This window comes from Parasteatoda tepidariorum, chromosome 6 (assembly GCF_043381705.1).
Source record: "Parasteatoda tepidariorum isolate YZ-2023 chromosome 6, CAS_Ptep_4.0, whole genome shotgun sequence".
Lineage (NCBI taxonomy): Eukaryota > Metazoa > Arthropoda > Arachnida > Araneae > Theridiidae > Parasteatoda > Parasteatoda tepidariorum.
This window is the reverse complement of record NC_092209.1, coordinates 83,537,021-83,553,222: the sequence shown is the minus strand read 5'-3', so window position 1 is coordinate 83,553,222 and position 16,202 is coordinate 83,537,021. Positions and strand designations below refer to the sequence as shown.

Below are 16,202 nucleotides of genomic sequence, written 5' to 3'. Positions count from 1 at the left end.
TTATATTGTCCTCAATTTGAGGACATTATAATGTGTCCAATGTGTAAAGGTCATTGTCCACACACAGTCTCTACTTCAAAGCAGATAAGAATTTAAAAAATACATGTATTTTATAATCATCGTCCTCATGGTGAGGACGATACGATTATTATATCGTCCTCAATTTGAGGACGTTATGACATTGCACATTATATTGTCCTCAATTTGAGGACATTATAATGTGTCCAATGTGTAAAGGTCATTGTCCACACACAGTCTCTACTTCAAAGCAGATAAGAATTTAAAAAATACATGAATTTTATAATCATCGTCCTCATCGTGAGGACGATACGATTATCATATCGTCCTCAATTTGAGGACGTTATGACATTGCACATTATATTGTCCTCAATTTGAGGACGATGATTATGAAATACCCTATCCTGCCAAAAGTGTCCGGACACCCAGTGGTATGGACTTAGAGTGTCCTGGGGCACACATTAATATGATGTTGGTCCTTTTTTTTTTGCATCGATGACAGCCTGCACACGTCTGGGAAGACTTTCCGCCAGTTTGTGATAGGAATTGACTTCCATCACAGCTGAAGTGATTGCTTGCAGTGATTCGGCTGGCTACGTAATCTGCTCTCTAATTCGTCCCAAAGGTGTTCTATGGGCTTTAGATCGGGGCTCTGAGAAAACCAGTTCACTCTTTGAACTCCCATTTCGTCAAACCCTGTCTGTGCAAGCCTCGATGTGTGAATGGAGCTGGAAGAGAAATGGGCTGAAATATTGCTATAGAGTTGGGATTGCAGCATTGTCCACATACAGTCTCTGGCCCGCACGCTACAGCATTATTGTTTTTACGCGACTGAAACCGGTTTACACCTGTTTACGTTCGTGTATCAATGGGTTAAACCAGACGATATATAATATAAATTCGACGATTGGATGAGTTAGACGGTATGTTATATAAATATAGAATATTTATTATATCAAGCATTATATTAGTATATTATAATAATTAGACCAAATATATTAAACGCACTGTAGTGTTTGAATAATTGCATGTTTTGCACGAGTTTATAGGCAACGCTTTTATATTTAAACATACATGTAATGGGGTTTTTATACAGGAGATTTTTTATACACTTTCTATTTGTATTTATTATTAACGTATTGCGTTACAATGTTAACCAATTAATACACTAACGTAAACAAGTGCAAACCAGTTAAATCCGCGTAAAAATGATAATGCTGTATAGTATCACCTGATAGTTAAGATTTTACATGGAATCTTATAGTGCGTCTAATAATTTAGCCAGAGACATCTCAGTACAGACATCTATGTACATCTCAGAGCTTATGTTTCCATCCAGCCCCGAAAAACATATTCACAGATCCGCGATGGCTCAGGGGACAGAGAATTCGCCTTCCAATGAGGCGAACCGGGTTCGAATCTCAGTCGATATGAATTCCACATTCGGCTTGCACCGACCATAGTGCTGACTTGAAATATCCTCAGTGTTTGATTAATCATGGGTTAGAGTCCCCTTGTCCTTCTCTGGTCTTCCTCTCCATGTAACGCAAACGCGGGTTAGTTCCACCAGAAAGTCCTCCACGGAGGCAAATTTCTCCCAATTAGATTACTTGATCCAGGAGTTCTCTCGTCTTCTGGATTGGGTTCAAAATTACAAGGCTATAGAGTTGAACATCAGTAGTCGTAAACCTTAAAAATTGTGTCGGCTGTTCAACGACGGTTATAAAAAAAATCTCCACACCATTATGCTTCCACTACCATAACAACCGGGTGTCCGGGTACTTTTGACCGCATAGTGTATTCTGTATATTATTAGATTACTTGTCAAAAATGTAGTACATGTAGTAAAATGTAGTGTTACTTATAAAAATAATTACTTAGGTAAAACAACTGAAACTTTTTCTTATAAATAATAATCTTCTTTATGCTTTTCTTTAAGGTCGACGTAAAAGGAGACCATCGTCTGAAGTGAGGCAACTCAGGCCAATTCTGACCAATGTCTACCTGAGAAGAACTTCCAGCAAGGAGATCGCAGGAGAGTCTATCCTAAATAAGAAAACGAGAGATGGAAGGGGTATTGTTGTCAGCGTAACTGAAGACGAAGGCGGACGATCAAGGACGTTGAATGCTGATGATGATGGAACGAAGAAAAAAACGAAGAAGACATCAAGACAAACAAGAGAGGATCTGAAATCCGAAAAACCCCTTCAGAAAGTCTACGAGGTAAAAAGAAACAATTACATTGGAATATAATGACATTTATGTTAACGTATTGTATGCAATTGAATGCAGTTTAGCATTGGAATGTATTGAATGTAGTTTAGCATTGGAATGTAGTGATTTACATCTTAAAACAAAGTATAGACTTAAGTTTTTAACTCTTTTTTTTTATATGAAGTTTCTATGTTTTGGATAAAGTAATTTGTGACATCGGGTCACTTTTTTTAATATGTTAATTTCTACTTTTTCCTTTGTTCTACCTTTTTCTCTTTTTCCTCTGAGAGCTAGCGGTGTTTTTCTGTCTTAGTCCTTCCAGAGGTTTGGCGACGGCTAGGCAGGTTTCCTAAGCATGTGGAATTCAAAGGGTCAGCTCCTTTGAATTCCACATGCTTAGTGTCTTTTTTTAGGGAAAGCTCAAAGTATGGTCCAGTTTAGTTGTTTAAAGCAGTGAGTAAACAACTAAACTGAACAAAACATTTTTCTTTCCCTAAAAAAGAAAGGAAGCATGTGGAATTCAAAGATGCCGACCACGCCTACCAGTTACCAAGCTTGATAGAGATTAATGCCTCAGAAGTGACTGTGAAATAAAAACACCGCCAGCCGTTAACTCACAGAGGAAAAAAGAGAAAAGGAAGAACGAGGGAAAAGGTAAAAATAAACAAGCTGAAAAACAGTGACCCGATGTCCCATGACATAATTCTATGTTTAAAATTATTTATTTGTATTTATTTTTAGACTGAAACCGTTGCCACTCAAGATTTTGATGAACACGAATCCAGTTACGTAAGTGACGTCGATGTTGACCGTGATGATGGAGAGAAGAATTATTTCTCTGACAGCGTTGGCAGCGATACAGAAGTCACTAGAATTGTAACTGGCGTGAAAGTCACCAGACTCAAAAAACGAAGATCAGATGCCAGAAGTTGGGGGAAAGAACCCGAAGAGAGTGAAACCAGCAGTGGTCACCGTCCCAATCAGAGGGAGCCCAACCCCTATTTAAAGCGTTACTTCCAGAAGCAGGCTAAGGCATCAGAGATGCGTGATTACGAGGACAAAGGTAACGCTGACGCAGATGAACCTCAACGCCAACGATCAGATAAGTACAAGCATATTGTGCGTGAAGACTACGATGCTTTCCATAAGAAACAAAGAATGAAAGAAAAATATCCCGAAAAGAACTTTCCAGAAGAACAACACCATGCAAATAAAAGCAGGAGAAAATTGGGAAAGGAAGAATGGCAGTCCACTGATAACAGCATAGACGTAGATCATTTGCTAGAAGAAGGTGAAGACGTCGATCAAAGGAATAGGTCTGGTAGGAGACATTCTAGAACGTCTTCAAGACATGAAAAACATTCCAAGTGTAGGCACAGGAGGTCTTCTCAATGCCAGGATGAAAAATGCCAGCAGCGAGAAACACATCATAGACGGAAACATTCTATGCATGTCGACAGAATGAATGAGAATGAAGAACGCGACAATGAAATGGTCTTAGATGATGATTCACCACGAAGACATCTACTGAGGCGCAAAAGCTCGAGCCAGTTTTTAGAAGTTCCAATGCAGACGACGTCTAATGTGGCCAGCAGTGAAAGGGAGGAGACATTTGAAGAGATAGATGATAAATCCAAACGTCACCATCATCATCACCACCACCATCATCATCACCATCACCGTCGACCACCTCTAGAAAAAGATCTGAGTGTTCGAGGAGATTTTCACCATTTTGCCCAACATCGGAAGAACAGAAGGCATTTCCATCGAAAAAGATCTCGATTACGAAGACGTAGTGAAAGCATGGATTACTCATCAGAGAGACGACCCTTGTCGGACGACGACTCTCGATTTTATAGATCTGACCACTTGCATTCAAGTCTCGAAGAACAGAGATCGAAAAGCGAAATGTCCGTTCTGCCTAGGAGAAACTCAGAAGAAATTCCACGGATTACGATATTCGATGAAGAGCTTAAATCAGAAAGAGTACTCATCGCAGACGATGTTGAGGTTTCGAGTAAACAAGGACTTATTGATAATCAAGAATTGGACGATAATCAAAGAATAGATGATTTGGAAGGAGAAAACGCTGAAAAAACAAGAAGTCTATCAGTTCCTGTCCAGGAACAGACTTCAGACATCAAAGATAACAAAAGCAAGCTAGTTCTTCCTGTTAGCGATGAAGCTAAAGAAGAAATTGGAGCGTCTAAAACAGTAGCGGGGACTTCGAAACGGAGAACCTCTCGTTCAAGCAATTTAAGTCCAAGGAGAAGAGGAGGAGCACAAGTTTCCAGTAGAAGCATATCACGCTCTACGAGGAAACCTGCTGTAAAACAAAGTCAAAAAGTTACAAAACCAATGCAAAATGCTCGTAAAGTAAAATCGAAACAAGAAAAAGATGCTGTCGATTTAAACAAAACTGTAGATGCTAATGAAGTACTTCCAGATATAATAATCGTTCCAGTTGAAGGGGAAGAAAAACTCGAATCGAACGAAACATTAATTGGTACAAATACAAAAGCTTCTTTACGGCAACCTGAAGTTGAAGATGATGCCGAAGAAAATGATATGAAAGGAGTGATTAAGAAAAATAAAGACACAAAATTTCTTGAACCAACAAGACCAATATCTAAAAATACCAAGAGAGATAAACGGGAGATATCACCGGTAAGTCAAGCTCCTGAGCAAACATCAAAAGATTCTGGAACAGCTTACGACAGAGATAAAGAAAAGGTGTCTGATCACGATTCACAATTGGAAACAGAAGAATTCAAGAAAAAAGCTGCAACCGAGGCAGGTAATGAACATGTAGTGCAGAATAAGAAGCCCGACGCAGAAGAATTAGAATCTGAAGAAAGTCGGCAAGAAAAAACAGCTGAATTGAAAGATCACATAAAAAGTAATGAAACATCAAATTCGAATTTTATTGCAGACGATTCTGAAAAACAAACTGTTCAAGAATTAAATGATAAATCCGAAATGAAGAAAAGGGAAATAATTCCAGTTGAAGCGGAACAACAGTTAAAAGAACATACGATGGATACTGCACAAAAAGAGCATATAAAGCTCAAAAAAGATGCAGAAGAAAAGAAACAGCAGCTGAAAGAACAAAAGAGAATTAAAGAAACGAAGGCAGAGCTACTCGAAGAGCGAAATAAAGTTAAATCGGGGGAACAGCAAACAAAACACAAAAAGAAAGAAAAGCTACCCGAAGATCGAGAAAAAGGTAGATTGAAAGAACAGAAAATCGAGGAACAAACGAAAGAAAAGCTCCTTGAAGAACGGAGAAGTGATAAATCAAACGAACAGCAACTCAAAGAACGAAAATCAAATAATAAGGAAGAGTTAAATCAGACAACTGAATCTGCAGCGGTTAAACTGAAAAACGAAATGGAAAACCAAAAAGAAGCTGTTCCACGAATCGAATTGAAAAAGAAAATAGACGAAACAGTTACAAAACCACCTCCACAAAACGAAAAAAACAATGCGGATTTAACACAGAATGAACATATACCTGAGGAAAAAGAATATTCGGAAGAAAAATCTCAAGAAAAACGAAGAACATCCCCAGAATCAGAAAAAAATAAGCCAAAATCTACGAACGACTTCTCAGAAGATTTTGATCCCAATATGCAATCGGATGATCAAGGCACAAAATCAAATTACGACAAGGAATTTAATTTAGAAGAGCATTCTACTGAAATTCAAACACACGATGGTCTTATAACAGGTGATAAAGATCTAAACAACTTATCTGAGAGTGAAATTGAACCTCCTGATGAGGAAAAGCAAAATGAGCAATTCTCTGACCCTGACTCATCATCTGAGGCAGAGACAAAATTTTTTACTGACGAGAGTGACGAAATTCAACCAAAGCCGGATATACCAGAACTCCTGTTACTTTCAGAAGAACTTTCAGATAAAAAGGACAGTTCTGAAGAAAAAGAACAGAATTTAGTTCCTCAAGAAGAAGTTAATCTTGATGCTATCAAATCTCTAGACACAAAAACAACTAATAATCAAGAAACAACTATTCAACCGGACGCAACAATTCATCAAGATACAACGAATAATCAATATACAACTAATCTTCAAGATGCAACCAATAAACAAGATGCAACTAACCTCCAAGTTGCAACGAAACCTCCAGGCGCAATTAATCATAAAGATAAAATTAATCCTGAAAATGCTAGAAAAAGACACACTTTAAAACCCCAGAGTAGTATTTTGGATGGTTCTGAAGCAGAGAATAACAATGAAAACAAACATATTGAGGACGAGGAAAAAAATCACCAGAATAATTCCGATAAAAATGTAGCAAAGCCAACTGAATCCACGTCTCCATCCATTAAAAAACAAGGTTTGACACCAACAGAGCGGAATGAGGAGCTTATTTCCTCAGGAAAAAATAAAAGAGGGAAACAGTTAACTGATGAACACCATAAAACCCCTGTGGAAAAGGCGGAGAAGGCTTCCGAGTCAATAAAGGAATTTAAGAAAGTAAATAGTCAAACCCAATTAGAGAAAGACGTTGATAAAAGCAGACAATCTGCAGAAAATGTGAACGAAAATGTCTCGAGCGACGAAGATGAACAAAATCAGAATAATTTAGAGACTGAAGTGAGTAGATCAATTTCCGTACAGACAGGGCGGTCAGTCTCATTGGAGGATCAACACGAAGAAGAACAGAACGTATATAACATTCAACAAAGTATAGCCATACAGACAGAAGCCTCAAGAGAACCCACTGCCTTAAACGTGCCCAAAACATCAAGCATAGGAACTAGCAGTAAGAAAATGTTAGATATAGGAACTTCTACCAAAGATTTTTTGAGTAAAGATAATATTTCGAAAAGTAATGAGGATCCAGTGCCCCAAGCTTCACCAAAGAAATCTCCTGAAAGACAAAATCCAAGTGCTGTCTTCTACAATACTAAACCTGTTGATACCAATATTACCATGACTAAACAAACGAAAGAGGCTGACAAGAAAAAACAAAACCGTGGAGCTTTGTTCTATACCACACCTGGTATAGCAGCTAAAGATAACATGCAACCAAGACCAACTCGATTAACTTCAGATCGTTATGAACAATCCCACAAACAGCAATCTGACACCAGATTTAAATCCAGAGAGCGAGAGAGGTCTTTGGAGTCAGAGAAAGCTGTTGCCATAGCAAATTCTGCATTTAGAAGGTTAAACTCTAATGGACAATTAACAGTTTTCAACAGTACTATTATTAATCCCAGCGCTGACGGCAATAATTATTTTCCAAATTCTCATCAAGATAGCCCAAACAGACTCCCTTGCCAACGACATGGAGAGTACTCAAACTTAGATAAACCCGGATTTCTGTGGGTTCATTTTGGCTCAGGCAGCAGCCCCATACATACCCTTAAACGTAAACCTAACTTTTCAAGCCAGCGGTTTAAACAGGAAAAACCTCCCGAGAAGGACAAAGCCAAAGATAAAGCACAAAAGGACAAAGCGCAAACTAATAAACTACCCAGACGTATACAAGCAAGTGGTAAAACCGATGTTGCAAATAAAGAAGCGAAATCGAATGCGGGTAAAGCTAAAGATGAAAAAACTGGTTCCATCTCAGAACGCAGCCCGGCGCTGCAAGTGAAATCCAAAGTTCTGAACACAAAGATTGCTCAAAACTCTAAAGACAAAGCTAAAGTTGAAACAAGGAAAAGGGTCATTTTGAGAAAAGATTCTAAAGAGTTAGATAAAAGTACCGGCTCTCAAAATCAATCTCCTAGCAAGCAAAAACCAATAAAATCTATTCAGAGCAAACCTGTAGGATCGAAGGTTGCGATTAACTCGCCAAGAAGAGAAAATATTCCTGAAAAAAGTAAACAAATACCTCAAGTTAGAAATGACGAGCTTCATAAAACAGGAAATGAACCAACACCTAGTCAAGCTAATCAGACACAGCAAAACGAATCATCTATACCAAACACAACGATACACCGCGATAAATCTGTTAAACACCAATCAAAAAGCCCATTAAAGTCCAATACCGGGAAAAGAGACAATAAAGAAGAAAGTAATCACGATAAAGAACTAAATATCGCTAGCAACATACGGAATGTAAATAATGATAGATCTCGAGATGTCACAAAAGATGGTGCTGATGAAGATGATAGAGATAAAGATGATAAAGATAATGAAAAACAACCACCACCCAGATTGTCCGAAACGGCGAAGTCATCGTCTCTAGATGAAGGCGATGTGAAGTTCGTCATCGAACGTAAGGAAGATCCCGGTTACAGCATAAAGATAAGAATGAAAGACCGCAAAAAGGAGAAGATCAAAAGAGATTGCACTACAGATGCTAGTTCAGCCCCAGGAGAAAGCGATCAGTCCTACGTAAAAGATTCCGGCTACATGAGCACCACGGAATCAGTCCACAAGCATCGGCGTTCCATAACCATCGACTTCGGACACACAACAGCAATGATCAACACTGGAATGAAAGGCTCGAAGATGGAACAAAAGCTTTCACTGCCAAGTTTAGACACCGATGAAAACGTGGATGACCAACCAATACACAAGCAGAAGAAGTTGACTAGCAAACTGCCCATTTTAGAATCAAGTAGGCGTAAGTCGAATTCTTCTGTGTTCTCAGACTACCATCGCACGCCAAGAAGAGATTCATTAACCACCAGTGAATTATCTGTTAAATCCGATGGAAGTGGTTCTCTGAGCATGTGCCCCAATATCCCCCAAAGTCCCAGGAGGGAAAATATTGTTCGAAGCGCTTTGCAAGTTCCTGGAGAAGCATCTTCAACGTTGGGGAGTAACTTTAAAAGGTGGGATTTTATTTTGTTCATCTTTATGTTACACTTTAAATAATTAATTATAATAATACGAGAAATGCATTTAGATGGTGAAGAAGATGACTAATTAATTATTGACATTTCCGAAAAAGGACCGACAGTTTAAAAATCAATTCAGGAAAAGATAGGAATGTATAGTTTATTGTTAAGAAATGATTTATAATTATCACGTTATAAAATTAGTTACTGAATCGATCAGATGGCGCTACTAAATGGGAAACTACTGGGGAAAAAAATCTGCTGTCTTTCCGACCATTTCAACTGAAATATTTTCTATAGCGTCTTACATCTTATAATCGTAGTTGAACAGCCAACCGAATTTCGGGTTTACGAGTACTTTGCCGTGTAATTGAAAAATCAACGTTATAATTTTTTGTTTTGTTTTATCAGATTTTTGAAATTCTATTTTAGCGTTCATAGCATGAGCAATAGAAGGATAAAAGTTGTCAAGTCACTTTTCACAGAATCAATCAAGCACTTGCGTTTTTTTTTTCAATTGCACGGCAGCACTAATGTTCAACTTCATAACCTTGTAATTTTGTACCCAATCCAGAAGACAAGGGAACTCCTGGATCAAATATTGGGAGAAATTTGCCTTCGTGGTGGACTTTTTGAGGGAACTAACCCGCATTTACGTTACATGGAAAGGAAAACCTCCCACGGTTAGCCTAACGGCAACGGGGGTTCCAGCCCATAATCCGTCTACCACTGATATTTTACGGTAGCACTTTTGTCAGTGCAAGCATGGTGCTGAATTAGTATCGAACAGCCATCGCTGGGATTCGAACTAGGTACCCCCCATTGGAAGGTGAACGCTCTATACCGTGAGCCACAACGGCTCTTTCACTAACGTCTGTCATTTTTATTTCATATCACCATTGCTGCTGTAAATAGTAGTTATTTTGTAAATTGTGGAATGTTTTTAAATAAGTAGCGCCATCTATTGATTATCATGGTAACTGATTTCAAGACTAGGTCAGAATAAATTTTCTTGTTTCTTGATCAGAACTAAATTAAATGTATATTTTTATTTCCTTCCGCTTTACTCTTGCTGATTTATTATTGATACCAGTAATTCAAGATGAAAAGTCTTTGCTTAAGATTTACATTTGTGTAATTTTTAAATGAAAAAAAAGTGTTGTTCCAGTGACTATAGAGAGTTGTTATCTTTATCCTCAGGCAGACTGCGGACGGGAAGAGAGGAGGAGTCCGTAGGTCCAGTATTCCCATCTTTAGAGCACACTCGGACGGAAATCTGCACGAGTACAAGCCTTCCCCGCGCCTTGGTACCAGCAGAAGTAAGTAGCACTCAGTCTATGCAACTCTACTAAAACTGTCCATTGATGAATCACTCTACATCAATCTCGCAAGTGTAATATTAGCCCCTGATTCAGCGTAAATGAACTGAAAGTGCTTCCTCATCCAAAGAAGATAGAAATTTTTTTGAGAACAGGGCTTAGGATCAAACATACTCCGTTCACAACGTTTTCGGTCTAGTTTACGATTAAGTCTAGATTCGGTCTAGTTTACGATCTAGTTACGTTCTCAGGAGTCCTCCTGTTTTCTAGAATGATTCAAAATTGCAAAGCTACGGAGTTGAATATTGGTAGTGGTAAACTCAAAATTGAGTCGGCTGTTCAAAGATTGCTATTTTAAACGTAATCAGTAGTCTTTTTCCTGTTAAATATTTTCAGCAAAATTGTTTTTTTTTTCTTTTTCATATTAAATATTTTCAAAATAATGACTAGTCTTTTAATATTTTTAACGTAATCAGTAGTCTTTTTCATATTACATATTTTCAACATACTTAGTAATTTTTTTTCAGATTAAATAGTTTCAAAATAATTACTAGTCTTTTCCATATTAAATATTTTCAACGTAATCAGTGGTCTTTTTCATATTAAATATTTTAAAAAAAATTACTAGTCTCTTCCATATTAAATATTTTCATCGTAATTAGTAGTCTTTTTCACGTTAAATATTTTCATAATAATTATAACACTTTTTCACATTAAATATTTTTAAAAATAATATTTTAATTTTATTTTTGGTTATTATATTGAAAATGGCTAATAAAATTTTTTATTTTTTTATATCGCCGGGGTTCCGCCAAAATTTCCATCATTTAGGGTTCGATAGCGGAAAAAAAAACTGGGAACCGCAGTCATAGAAGTCTCGAATTAATATTCAGATGAGGAAAAAATTTATCAAAATCTAACAAAACACTACTGAAAAAAGAAAAATATCTCACACTTGTGCTTTCAGAGTTTTGATTTGATGCATAGTTCTCGAAATATTTGACGGTCTTTACAATTTGTTACAGATCCTTGCACACATTAACGTATATATTCTTTCTTTTTCAGATAAATCATTAAGTACACCCTCTATAAATCAAACAGTAAGTTTAACCAGATATATATTTCTTTTTTCAAAATTACTGTATTAATTATTATGCATTTGAGTAATAATTCATATTCCTTAGGACCACAATATCACGCCAAGATCTGATCGCCAAATGTCCATCATCAAAGAATCTGGATCATCTCCAAGTGACTTGCGGCACAGTGACACTGAAATTTCACCCAGTAAGTATCACACCCGACACGTTATTGTTTTCTCTTCCATCTCCGATATCTGTGCTTCATTATTCACAATACCACATGAAGAACCTATCATGTCACAATTGGCATATTTTCTGTCATTTAAAAATTATCTAAAATCTATAGTAAATAAAATTATAAATACCTTTTACTCAGTAATTACAATTTAATCGGAAATCAAATGCTATAAGTAGATAGTCCTTCTTTTACTGCTAATACATTTACAGAGTAGCCTCATTCCAGAAAAAAATTCGATGGAAAAAAAATTTTTTTTAACAAATTACTATCAATCAAAATATTATGTAATATTTGCAAATTAAATATTTGTGTGGCAAATGACCAAGTAAAATCATAAAATTGAAGTGAAATTAAAGTTCATAACTTTTACGATTCAACACTGTCTAAATTTTTCCAAACTTTCGCCACCCTTATTTACATAAATGTTCAACATCACGTTATTATTATTTTCTTATTTACATATCGTAACGTTAATTTTTCAACTTGAAAAGAAATTCTCGGTATTAGTCTCCCATCGCTAATGGAATACTCTCAACTCGAGACGAAGAAGGCTGCTGATACACAACCACCTGATCTATAATCTCAGCATCAGTTGGCTGTTAGTAAACAAGATAGCGTTTTAACGTTCAAGCTGTAAGATTTGTTTTATTATCAGCTTCTTTTCATAATTAAATGTAAATTAATAATTCATTTCTTTTGTTTTGAAAAGTATTGATTACATATTTCATTAAATTACAAGAATTTATAGCAAACGAGATTATTGCATGATACAATAATCAATCGGGTACTTGCACTTCAAGAAGACATATGACCACACTTATGACATATGACGTCAGCAAAATGGCGTATTAAAGTTGAGCTAAGTTCCTCTACATAAGTTAGGATGTTAATTAACGATAAGTTAATTAAATACAAAACCGTATCACACATCGAATTAGTTGAAATATAATTTTTTATAGTCTACTTCTTTTTACTTAACTTATATTTATTATTTATGTATTTTACTGTAATTGTCTTACAAGAAAACATCGTCTCAAAACTTTTTCTCCCAACTGTTTAGTAAAACAAAGTTAGGTAAAAAAAAATTTTCTGGAGCGAAAAATGAAGATGTTTACTTCCATAGTTGCAGTAATATTTTGAACCGTCTGATTTCTTTATAATTTTTTTAATTAATTGATTCTATTACCTAATGTGTTTACTGTTATTAACTTGGTTCTTTAGATATTAGAAATAAATAACACTTTGTTAATTTATGCGCGCAAGAACGTTTTGTTCCAGAAAATATCTTATTTTCTCTTTAATGAGAGTCTTGTGGGTAATGTACAGATAAACGAATGTCAAATAGGTATTATGTAGATTACAGGGTGCGTAGCCAAATCTTTCAACAAAAAATAAGCACCTTTTAAGTACTTTTTAAGCACTACGTACATTAACAAAATGCAATTTTCTAAGACTTTACATGATAAAATTACTAGTTTCTGACAAAGAACTCTTTTGTTGATTACATTAGTCATTATAAAATGATCAAGAGATTTTTCGATTCGATATCAGAGGGTGGGAAATGAAGCCTGAAATTGAGAATATCTTGCAAAATGTAGCAGAGTTGCGCATGAGAGTGCAATAATCTCACCGAACTCAGCTCAGTGGAAACAAAAGTGGACTCGCAAGTATTTCATCTTACATGTAAAATGATCGGCGCTTTCATACGCTATGGACCGAATGAGACAACACCGAAATAGATTGTGGTTGAATGAATTGTAAAACGTTGAATAGAACATTGAGAAAATCACGCTTTTGCATAATACGTGGCGAAAATTGACAGGGTAAAGAAAACAATCTCATTTTGGAAAAGGGAAAATTGAGCACTTTTTAAAAACACCCAATGAAAAAAGCATCTTTACGGGCTTTTTAAATAACGAAAATAAGCACCTTTAAGCACTTTTTAAAAACGCTACGCACCCTGGATTACCTACATAATTTGCGAAAAAAAAAAAAGATTTTCGGCATTTTAATAGACCATCTTAGTATTTAATCTTCACATTGCTAGTTAATCGGCAGAATAACTGATTATTGCACTTTAGCGATAATTAGTTGATAATTTTGCGCAGTAACCGAATTTACCATATTAACAATTTCATCTCTTTTTCAGTTAGTGCAGAAAAACTTAGATTACCATCTATTCGTCTATACGAACCAGAAGACGACAATTTCACAAAAGATTCCATAGACAACAAATTCCCCAGTATTCTAACACCCACCAGAACAAGTCCCCTTCCGAAATCCAGGGGATCACCTCGAATGAGTACTCCCCTGAATTTAGCGGACAACACTTCCCTGAGACTACCCCTTCTCCAACGACCCATGAAGTGTCGATGCAACATCCAGCCGTACAAATACTGGGATGGACGCAGGACGAAATCGGCCGTGGACTGCGTGGCCAATGTCCACTTCCTCACAGAAGAGGAAGTGGAGGAATTTGACGCCAGGTTCCAGTCGATAGGAGGTCGCATCAGCAGTTTCAGTGGCACTACGAAGGTGAAATCTTCCAATAACAGGACTGGATATCGCGCGTTGAGAACCCAGACCCTGAAGAGACTTAGAAGTGGAAAGCAGCCAAGATCTCGCCAAGCTGTGACGTTTCACGTGGATCACGAGAGGGAACGAAACACTTTCCAGTTGCCTACTGAAAATCTGAGAGATGACAAGAAGTGGCAGGTGACATTCACGATAGGGAAAACGAAAAGTGAGAAAGAAAATAAAGATGCCAAGTCAAAAAGTTGAAGGTGGCTATTATGTAATCTATCATGGATTTTAAGGACTCGACATAGCGGGGAAGACTTCAAACTCGTGTAAAGATTAAATGTTTGGTCAAAATCCACAAATAAATCAAAAAAATGGAATTTGTTATAAGTGATAAAAAAAATGGAACTTTGAGAACGAAAGGTGGCAGGTTACATCCACAGTAAATGAGTGAAAACGAAAATTTAAGAGAACAAACAGTAGAAGGTTAAATTTGCTATAAGAGAGAAAAGATTAAAATGTGGAATGTTACGTTTGATGTGAGAAAAAATTAAAATTTGAGAATAGAAAATGGCAAGTTACATTTGCTGTAAATGAAAACGAAAATTGAAGAGGACAAACAGTAGAAGGTTAAATTTGCTGCCAATGAGAAAAGATTAAAATTTAAAAACAACAAAAAGGAATGTTACATTTGCTGTGAGAAAAAATTAATTTTGAAAACAAAAAAGTGGCAAGTTACTTTTGCTGTAAATGAATGAAAACAAAAATTTAAGAGAACAAACAGTAGAAAGTTAAAATTCGTTGTAAGTGAAAGAAAGATTAAAAATCTGAGAACAAAAAAAAAATTTTTACATTTGCTGAGAGAAAAAAATTAAAATTTGAGAACAGAAAGTAGCAAGTTACGTTTGCTGTAAATGAGAGAAAACTAAAATTTGAGAGAACAAATAGTAGTTAAATTTGCTGAAAGAGAAAAGAAAAAATTCAAATTTGAGAACGGAAATCGACAAATTATATTTTTTGAGGAAAAAAAAAATGAGTTTAAGAGAACAAAAAGTAGCATATTAAATTTACTGTGAGAAAAGAAATGAAAAATTAAGAACAAAATGTGGCAAATCATTAAGAGACAATTCAATGAAAGAAGGAATTTTGGAACATAATGCAAAAGGAAAGAAAAAAAGAGAGAAACATTGTGGAAGTCATGTAAATTAAAGTTATTTTTTTACAAAAAAAAAATTCAATTTTTCCCTTTAAATTTATGTCTATTTGTTGTACTATTAAATTTCTACTAAATGGTCATTGGAGTTTAGTGATTTTTTCTACCTTACCCAAACTATACATGAGTAGGTAAAAAAAAAGTAATTTGTGCACAATGTTTCAGGGTGGCCACTCAAACCAGATTTCAAATTTCCCTGATTTTTCCAGGTTTTCCAGTAAAAATCTTAAAATTTCCAGGTTTTAGTTTCTTTATTCTAATAAAGTGTAGGATGTGGGCACAAGAAAAGTGTCGATATTATAAAATATTTTATTCAAAATGTTATTTTTTTAACATATCTTGATAATTTGGCAAGATTTTTTATTAATTTTTTAATGTTTTGTTACAAATTTTTGAATCAAAAATCATATATTGACCAACAAAAGAGTAAAATTAAATATTAGTATATAGTTAGTTCTTAAAAAAGACCCTTTTTTTAGAATTAAAATATGTTATAAAAGGTTAAAATGAAATAGAAAAAATTAGCATTAATGGAACAATTGTAAAAATTTGTCGATAAACATTGCTGTTAGCAATTGTAAAAAAAAAAAAATTGTGATTGGTTGGTTTGCTGAGAAAAAATAATTCATAGATTTCTTTGAATGGGAGTAGAAAAGCTTTCAGAAAAAGGGTGCAATATAAAGTCTATTATTATTAAATTATAACCAACTAATTTTTGGAGAATTTCATAAAGTTAAAAATACAAAAACATTTTGTCAAAATAGAAAAAAAAAT

At 35.5% G+C, this 16,202-nt stretch overlaps 1 protein-coding gene across 1 annotated transcript in view; it reads left to right on the top strand.

The window, feature by feature from the left end:
* Window positions 1-14,765, top strand: part of LOC122271003 (uncharacterized) — a 94,964-nt gene extending 80,199 nt beyond the window's left edge. The window contains exons 11-16 of the mRNA XM_071181665.1: window positions 1,958-2,241; window positions 2,974-9,050; window positions 10,257-10,375; window positions 11,441-11,475; window positions 11,560-11,662; window positions 13,845-14,765. Coding sequence (XP_071037766.1) covers window positions 1,958-2,241; window positions 2,974-9,050; window positions 10,257-10,375; window positions 11,441-11,475; window positions 11,560-11,662; window positions 13,845-14,476 — 7,250 coding nt within the window. The 3' untranslated portion in view covers window positions 14,477-14,765. The remainder of the gene's footprint in view (window positions 1-1,957; window positions 2,242-2,973; window positions 9,051-10,256; window positions 10,376-11,440; window positions 11,476-11,559; window positions 11,663-13,844) is intronic.
* The last annotated feature ends 1,437 nt before the right edge of the window (window positions 14,766-16,202 follow it).